The sequence below is a fragment of the Mastomys coucha genome, unplaced genomic scaffold, assembly GCF_008632895.1.
Source record: "Mastomys coucha isolate ucsf_1 unplaced genomic scaffold, UCSF_Mcou_1 pScaffold14, whole genome shotgun sequence".
Classification (NCBI taxonomy): domain Eukaryota; kingdom Metazoa; phylum Chordata; class Mammalia; order Rodentia; family Muridae; genus Mastomys; species Mastomys coucha.
The window spans coordinates 112,662,476-112,671,137 of NW_022196896.1; the positions used below are offsets into that span (position 1 = coordinate 112,662,476).

Consider the following 8,662-nt stretch of genomic DNA (forward strand, 5'->3'; position numbering starts at 1 on the left):
AACCCTTTCCTCCCCAACTTGCTTCTTGGTCACAATGTTTGTGCAGGAATAGAAACCCTGACTAAGACTCCATAAGTCATAGACTAGAAAACATGGTACAAGTGGGGAAATGTGGTTTTCTATTCCCAGTCTGCTTCCGTGGTTTATAACTGCTGCGTGCTCATACTCCTGTGGATACAGTCAGACTTGACTGGTGTGTTTTCATCCCTGGATGGACTATTTGGACATCTACAGAGCGAGTCCATCCCATCATCACCCCCAGTTAGTGTGCTCTTGTCATGGTTTGTGTAGTTTGTGTTATAGAAGCTTTTCCACCCAGGGCCAACACTATGATGCTGGTTTTATGATATCAGAAAATATGTTTCCTGGTGAAATCAAGGAGTTCAGTTGCTGTACTCACGATAGAGGTGCTCAGTAAGGCAATAGGAAGGTGATGGTACCGCTATTTACCAAATCACCTCTAGTCTCCCAGAAAGGCTGAAAATAACTTTAAACCTGAAAGTGGTATGATCCATCCTGGGTCATACCGCTCAGCCACACAGAAGAGTCTCAGACTGGTACTCACTGGAGCAAGTCTCCAAGTATTACATCGAGAGTAAAGAAAATCTCAATTCAAATGATAACAAAGGATTTCATTCCATTGACACAATGTCTAAGAAGTGGCAGCATTGTAGAATGAAAGGATGGATTATTGGGTTAGGGGCTAGGGATGGAGGAAAGGGGTAGGGGAGGCCAGTGAAAGGCTTTCGAGGGATCTTGTGGGTTTAGAGATGTGAGAGACCATGGTAATGACAAGAACTCACTAAGGTAATGAGGCTGAAGAGAAGCTGGGTGTGGCCAAACACAGCTGTAAGTAATCCGGGTACTTGGAAGACTGAGGCAAGATCCCAAGGGTCAGGTGTCTGGGCTCCATTGTGCAATGCGCCCCGTGAGAGGAGGAGGAAAAGAAGAAAGAAAGGCAGGGGCAGGGCCTGGAGAGAAGGCTCAGTGGTAGAAAACCCAGGTTGGGGTCCCAGCACCCAGTTCAGGTGACTTCACAGTCACATATAAACACTCAGAGAGACCCTGAATCTTCCATTGGACTACACAGGCCCCACATGTACACACCTACACAGAGACATGCATAACTAAAAATGAAAATGAATATTTTAAAATAAAGGAAGGAGGGGGGCTGAGCAGAATATCCCCACACAAATTCACATAAGTAAAGCTAGAAGTGTGGCCACAGTGTCTGAGGATTGTGTCTCTGGGAACCAGGGTAAGTTCCTCACACTTTGCCCAAGCCCTGGTAGTAGTCGCCCCATCTTATTCCTTACAACTGTAAATAGGAATCTACAACTATGCCGCCCCATCTTATTCCTTACAACTGTAAATAGGAATCTACAACTATGCCAACATTACCATTTCAAAGGGAAATAGAGGCCAGCAAAATGACTCAGCAGGTAAAGGTGCTTGCCACACAAGCCGAGTCCAACACCTGGAGCCTATATAAAGGTAGCAGGAGAGAATTGACTCCACAAAGTTGTCCTCTGATCGCCACATGGCATGTGTGCACACACACACACACACACACACAGAGATGATGGGGATGATGGGGATGATGGGGATGATGGGTGTGATGATAGAAAAGAATAGGGGAGGAAAAAGCTAAATAATTTAAAGGAAATTGTGCATCATAGGTAAGCCTTTCTGACAGCACTCACTTCAGGGTTATGAACCTTCAACCTACAACTTCTTTTTTTTTTCTCATTAATTGATTAAGAGCTTGCCCAGTACCCCTGAACCCAATCACCCCCGAACTTTAGCCAAGAATTTTCCTCTCCCAGAACAAAGAAATATTTAAGGACATGAAAACACTAATTACTCTGATTTCCTCATTCAGTATTTGTACCATGCATTGAATTATCATTGTTCCCATTATTATCATATGGCCATAAAATCATTTATTGATAAACTTGGAGAAATTAATTTTCCTAGCACAGCATGCCAACACAGGAAGTAGAGGGAGTGGTTAGATCTCGGGCGGGAGGTAGGGAGGCTCACCTAGAGGTCTGTCCTGCAGATAGTGTTAGGGATCTCATGTGTCTGGGCACCACATGGCCAGGAGTCCTGTGGAGCTGAGACATAGAAGCCGTTAGAGAAAACCTGCCCACCTCTCCCATCCTCCAGCCTGTGGCTATGGGACCTCCATCTTTGCTTTTTCTTTTTTTTATTTTCATGGACTTCATTAAACAGAAACTTTTTACACTTTGTTTTTAAAGATTTTTCTTACACACCCCCCAGCCATTTTTATTTTATATGTACAGATGTTTAGGTGTGTGTGCGTGTGCGTGTGTGTGTGTGTGTGTGTGTGTGTGTGTATGTGTGTGCGTGCGTGCGCGTCCTCTTCAGAGTCCAGAAGAGAGAACCCAATTCCCCTGGAACTGGGGTAAATGATGTTTGTGAGCTACTGTGTGTGCTAGGAATCGAATCGGGGTCCCCTGGAAGAGCTGCCAGTGTTTTTAACCACCTAGTCGCCTTCTCAGCCCCTTACTTTATTTTCAATTACATGTGTCCATGAAGCCATCAGATCCCTGGGAGCTACAGTTACAGGCAGCTGTGAGCGACCTGATGTGGGAGCTGAGAACCAAACTTGTGCAGGAAGAGAGCGTGCTCTTAACCTGCGAGCCATCCCTCCTGCGCCTCCTCATTCTTATGTATGTAGAAAACAGTTATGACTCTTGGTGGTACCCAAGAAGGATGAGGGGGCGGGGCTTGCGCCTTTGTGATGGGCTGGTTGCTCTTAGCACAATCTCCTCATGGCTCATCCACACTGCAGTATGGGTCGGGATCCCCTTGGCTTTGACTTTGGTTGGTCTGAGTTTGGTTTGAAGTTGTTTTGATGGTGGTCCTGGTGTTTTTGCTCACAGTTCTGGATCTTGAACCCAGGGTCCTTATGTGTACTAGGCAAGCATTCTGCTACTGAGCTGTAGTCCTCTCCCTCCAATCTCTCTTATCTCATGTTAGCATTTAAAATCTTATTTATTTATTTATTTATTTATTTATTTATTTATTTATTTGGCAGGGTCTCACTATGTAGCCCAATCTGACCTGGAACTCAATATATCGACCAGGTAGTCTCAAACCCACAGAGATCCTCCTGCCTCTGCCTCCTGAGTGCTGGGATTAGAAGTGCTCATCATATTGGCTTTTAACTCACTGTATGGCCATGACTGCCTTGAACTCCTGATCCTCCTGCCTCCAACTCCTGAGTTCTGTAATTACACTTGGTAGATTCCCTTCCCTTTTCAGGCTAATGATATTCAGTTACTTCTATGAACCATTTCTTGTTTGTTTATCCATTTATCCACCCTAGGACACTCGGAGTATAATTTCATTTTCTGTTGCAATAGCAAAAGATGGTGAGGATTAGATTCAAAACAGAGGTTTCTTTAAGTAGGTTTGGAAGTCCAATGCCCTGGCTCTTATATGTGCTTGAATCACATAAGGGTTCCGGTCACTACATTGCATGGTGAAAAGTATCATGAGGGGTCAGAGGGAAAGATCCCAAGGGAGCCAGAAATGAAGGAGAGGCCAGTCTTGGTCTTTCATTATAACCTCCTCTAGTTAGGGACTAAGTAAGACTTCATGAAAAATGTCATAACCCCTTCTAAGAAAATAGCCTCAAATGACCTAGTCGCCTCTCCCTTCCATCACCTCCCAAGGTCACCACCACACCAGGGACCAAGCCTGCAACATGTGTGCCCTCAGGGACAGGCTCCACCCATATGCAAACCATAGCACATGGATGCTCTTGTAGGAGGCCGCTGTGCAATGTTGGTCTCAGCATGGAAGACGGAGCGTCGTCTGCAGCCCCATTTTAAACAGACAGCAAAGAGAAAACATCCCAAGTCCTTGCCCACGTCAAGCTTAATGAGGGGCCAAGTGGATAGCAGGGCATTCAGTGTGCCTTGTTTTCTTTGTCACTTGGCTCCGGGTATCAGGAAGCCAAACAAAGGCCCCTCATCCAAGCCGGGCCCTTCCACACCTACCTCCAGCGCCCAGGACGAGCCTAATCGCCCTGGCTCTCGGGAGCAAGAGTGATGTACAGGACATTGTGAGCAAGAAGTGGGTATGCACCAGGCAGTGGTGGCGTACACCTTTAGTCCCAGCACTTGGGAGGCAGAGGCAGGTGGATTTCTGAGTTCGAGGCCAGCCTGGTCTACAGAGTGAGTTCCAGGACAGCCAGGGCTACACAGAGAAACCCTGACTTGAAAAAAAAAAAAAAAAAAAGGAGAAGAAGAAGAAGTAGGTGTGCACCGTGCAGCATGAGGCACATGCTCCCTGCCCAGAGAGCAGCTGCATACTGCATAACTTCCCTCTTTACCCGAGGAGAGAGCAGCTAATGCTCACGTGGAGCCTGCTTTATCAGGACCCCCAGCCCAGGCCGGGTTAGACACACCCTGCCATTTTCTCCAGCAAGCAAGAGTTCAATTCAGATCACAGGGCAGGGGCGGGGCCAGGATGGCCACTTCGATCCAGGGGAGGCATGTGGGGTTGTTCATTTAGGAACAAAGTCTCCCCACTATTTAAGTCCGGGCATTCTGTGCTTTAGTTGATCCCCTGGTATCCCAGCTCCTCGTCTGCTGCTGTCCCTCCACCAGCCCCAGCCATGCAGGGCACCTGGGTGCTGCTGCTGCTGGGCCTCAGGCTTCAGCTGTCCCTTGGCGTCATTCCAGGTAACGAGGCTCCTTCAGATGCATACTCCATCCCCACCCATGGCCCTTCAGGCTGACCCTTCCTCTGCTATTCCCTTGGCCAGTGGAGGAGGAGAACCCAGCCTTCTGGAACCAGAAGGCAGCTGAGGCCCTGGATGTTGCCAAGAAGTTGCAGCCCATTCAGACATCAGCCAAGAACCTCATCATCTTCCTGGGGGATGGTGAGTGTGTGAGGCCTGGCCACCCTGGGACCCTTGTAGTCCAAGTACCCAGGGCCACTAGTGGCTACAGACAGGCCTCGGGATTCAGTTCTGATGAGATTCTGCTCCTTCAGGGATGGGGGTACCCACAGTGACAGCTACTCGGATTCTAAAGGGACAGTTGGGAGGTCATCTAGGACCAGAGACACCCCTAGCCATGGACCGCTTCCCATATATGGCTCTCTCCAAGGTGAGTATAGAGCCCCGCCTGGAATGTAAGGAAGAGGCCGATCCAGGGAAAGAAAGGGTGGCAGAGAATGAACAACCCCCAGGCTTGGGTGAGGAATAAATGTCTGCTTTGAGCCCAGCGGGGGGTGTCTCTGTTCCCCAGACATACAGTGTGGACAGACAGGTCCCAGACAGTGCAAGCACGGCCACCGCCTACCTGTGTGGGGTCAAGACCAACTACAAGACCATCGGTGTGAGTGCGGCAGCACGATTTGACCAGTGCAACACCACATTTGGCAACGAGGTCTATTCAGTGATGTACCGTGCCAAGAAAGCAGGTGAGTTGGAGCCAGCCTCAGCGATGAGGGGGCAAGCCTGAGGGACTGGATGTCTCACCCTGACTTTTGCCATCTTCAGGAAAATCAGTAGGCGTGGTGACCACCACCAGGGTGCAGCACGCCTCTCCCGCGGGCACATATGTTCACACAGTGAACCGCAATTGGTATGGGGATGCCGACATGCCTGCCTCAGCACTGCAGGAGGGCTGCAAGGACATCGCCACGCAACTCATCTCCAACATGGACATTAATGTAAGGAATAAAGGGTAAGGGGGGAGGGGAGAGGGGAGAAGGAGGGAGGATGGGGGAGTGTGAAGGGTGGGAGAAGGAGGGGAGGGGAGGGAGAGGGCTGGTCCCAGGCAACCTGAGCTCCCTGGACCTTCTGGGGTCTCTGAGGGCTGGGTAATTCAGTTCCCACATACCTGGTGAGGAGCTAAGGACTGGCAGGAGACACAGGATGAACTAAAGTTTCACCATCCTTCACCTCTCTGACCACAGGTGATCCTTGGAGGGGGCCGAAAATACATGTTTCCTGCTGGAACCCCAGACCCTGAGTATCCGAATGATGTTAATGAGACTGGAACCCGACTAGACGGCAAGAACCTGGTGCAGGAATGGCTGTCAAAGCGACAGGTGACAGGGTACAGAATAATAGAGAAACAGCGGAGACCAGGGAAGGGCTTTGGGCCTTACCAGTTGTTAATGTCCCTCTAGGGATCCCAGTATGTTTGGAATCGGGAACAACTCATTCAGAAGTCCCTGGATCCATCAGTGACATACCTCATGGGTAATGGCCCCACACTTCTGCGCTGGTACATCTCAGATGGCGACCACTGATCATGTGTGTACCATGACCCCAACTACCAAGCTTGGTGGTCACCGTTATATTTTGGTTTTGTCCCTCAGGCCTCTTTGAGCCTGTAGACACAAAATTCGAGATTCAACGAGACCCCCTGATGGACCCATCTCTGAAGGATATGACAGAGGCAGCTGTGCGAGTGCTAAGCAGGAACCCCAAAGGCTTCTACCTCTTTGTGGAGGGTGAGTCTCCAAGCTCCTATGGAAAGAGGGGACAATGGACAGGGACAGGCTCGAGCTCAATAACTTCCTGCAGGGGGCCGAATCGACCGTGGTCACCATCTGGGCACAGCTTATCTGGCGCTGACTGAGGCTGTGATGTTCGACTCAGCCATTGAGAGGGCCAGCCAGCTCACTAGTGAGCAGGACACACTGACCATAGTCACCGCTGACCACTCCCATGTCTTCTCCTTTGGTGGCTACACACTTCGAGGGACCTCCATCTTTGGTAGGTTCGGGGACAGTGGCAGGTTGTCAGTCACATACAGAACCTCTTCTGAGCCATCGTTTTCTCTGTTTGTTGAATGAACAGAAAGGGCACCTGCCTTGTGGGGATCTAGCAACGACTGAACCACGGGCCAGGCAAAAGGCAGGGGCTCGTCTAAGCATCAGTCCTTGGCAGGACAACGTGTCTCTCTTCCTCTACGCAGGGCTGGCTCCCCTCAATGCTCTGGATGGCAAGCCCTACACCTCCATCCTCTATGGCAATGGCCCAGGCTATGTCGGTACAGGGGAAAGACCCAACGTCACCGTAGCTGAAAGCAGTGAGTGCAGTGGGGTGGCTTGCCTGAAGGTCCAGCCCGGGGACTCAGGTCAGAGATCCTCTCCCTGAACATCTTGTCTCTCTAGATGACCCGTCATACCGACAGCAGGCTGCTGTGCCAGTGAAGTCGGAGACCCACGGCGGGGAGGACGTGGCGATATTCGCGCGTGGCCCGCAGGCGCACTTGCTGCACGGCGTGCAGGAACAGAACTACATCGCACACGTCATGGCCTTCGCAGGCTGCCTGGAGCCCTACACCAACTGCGGCCTGGCGCCTCCTGCAGATGAGAGCAGTACAACCACCCCAACCACCCCAACCACCCCGAGACAGACCACCAAACCCCGCCAGAACACCACCACCTCCGCCACCACCACCCCGGTCCAAAGCAGCGCCATTAGCCTGGGCCCAGCCACTGCCCCGCTGGCCCTGGCACTGCTGGCTGGGACGCTGCTGCTACTACTGGGGGCTCCTGCAGAGTCCTAAACTCCAGTTCATCCAGACTCCACCCACCAGGTCCCAAGCCCTCACCTGGTCCTTCCTTTCTCTGACCTCAGGGCTCCCTGCATTCTGGTTGTGGGCTCTATCTACCCCAGGATCCTCTCTCTTTCTGCTACCAGCCTCTACTAAGGCTTGCCCTACCTAGAGTTGCAGCTTCCAGACTCCGACCCAGGAACCCACAAGGGGGCGATCACCTCTGAGCTAGCAGCCAGCCTCAGATCCCACAGAGCTCCTCCTCCCCAGGCAGCATGACAACCAACCCCTGACCCTCCTGGGGCAGTCCGGACTCTCCTTTTGCCCTCATCCACCAGCGCCCAGCAAAAGACAAGTCTCTAGCAATAATTTATGGAGGACCAAACATGCACCTACCTACCCATGGGTACTCCCTCCGAGCTTGGATCTATCCCTACAGGCTTTACAGGACTAAGGCACAAGAGAAGACAGAGAGGTTGGCTTCTCACCACTTCTCAGTCTACTCTGCTGGCAGGCGGCAAGGCTGTGGTGCTAGCTTGGTTCCCCTAGGTAGCCTTTGACATAGTCCTTCCTCACCATCCCTGGGCCAGCTCCACACTCAGAGCCCTTTATGGGCCCAGCCATATCAACCCACAGAGAAGATTCTGGAGTCATTCAGCCCTTCCACGTCTATTGCCCAGCTAGGAAATGTAAGGCGCTGTATCCCACCCCACTCCCAGGTCACCTAAATTTCTGAACTGAGGAAAGCCCCTAGCTTCCAAAGTCTGCGTTCCCCTGGGAGAGATAAACCAATAATAAAGTATTGTGCAATACAACGGCAATAGTCATTTTCCTTTTTTTCAGCTCAAAACCAGAGCCTAGTGCCTGCTAGGAAAATGCTCTGCCACTGAGCCATGTCCCCAGCCTCTAGTATCATCTCCTCCCCTCCCCCTCCTCCCTCTTCTCCTCCCCCTCCTCCCTCTTCTCCTCCCCCTCCTCCCTCTTCTCCTCCCCCTCCTCCTGAGACTCTGTAGTCCAAGCTGGCCTCAAACGTATGGTAATCCACTTAACTGCAGTCTCCCAGTTGCTGGGATTTTAAGTGTGAGCCACACTCCTGGCATCTTAGT

At 51.1% G+C, this 8,662-nt stretch overlaps 1 protein-coding gene across 1 annotated transcript; it reads left to right on the forward strand.

Annotated features, from left to right (window-relative positions):
- Window positions 1-4,651: 4,651 nt before the first annotated feature.
- LOC116089267 (intestinal-type alkaline phosphatase) lies at window positions 4,652-7,568 on the forward strand. Its single transcript, XM_031368896.1, has 11 exons — window positions 4,652-4,718; window positions 4,802-4,918; window positions 5,032-5,147; window positions 5,289-5,463; window positions 5,543-5,715; window positions 5,962-6,096; window positions 6,178-6,250; window positions 6,370-6,504; window positions 6,578-6,769; window positions 6,972-7,085; window positions 7,171-7,568. Exons 1-11 carry the CDS (start codon window positions 4,652-4,654, stop codon window positions 7,566-7,568), a joined length of 1,695 nt encoding a protein of 564 aa, XP_031224756.1.
- Window positions 7,569-8,662: the final 1,094 nt, after the last annotated feature.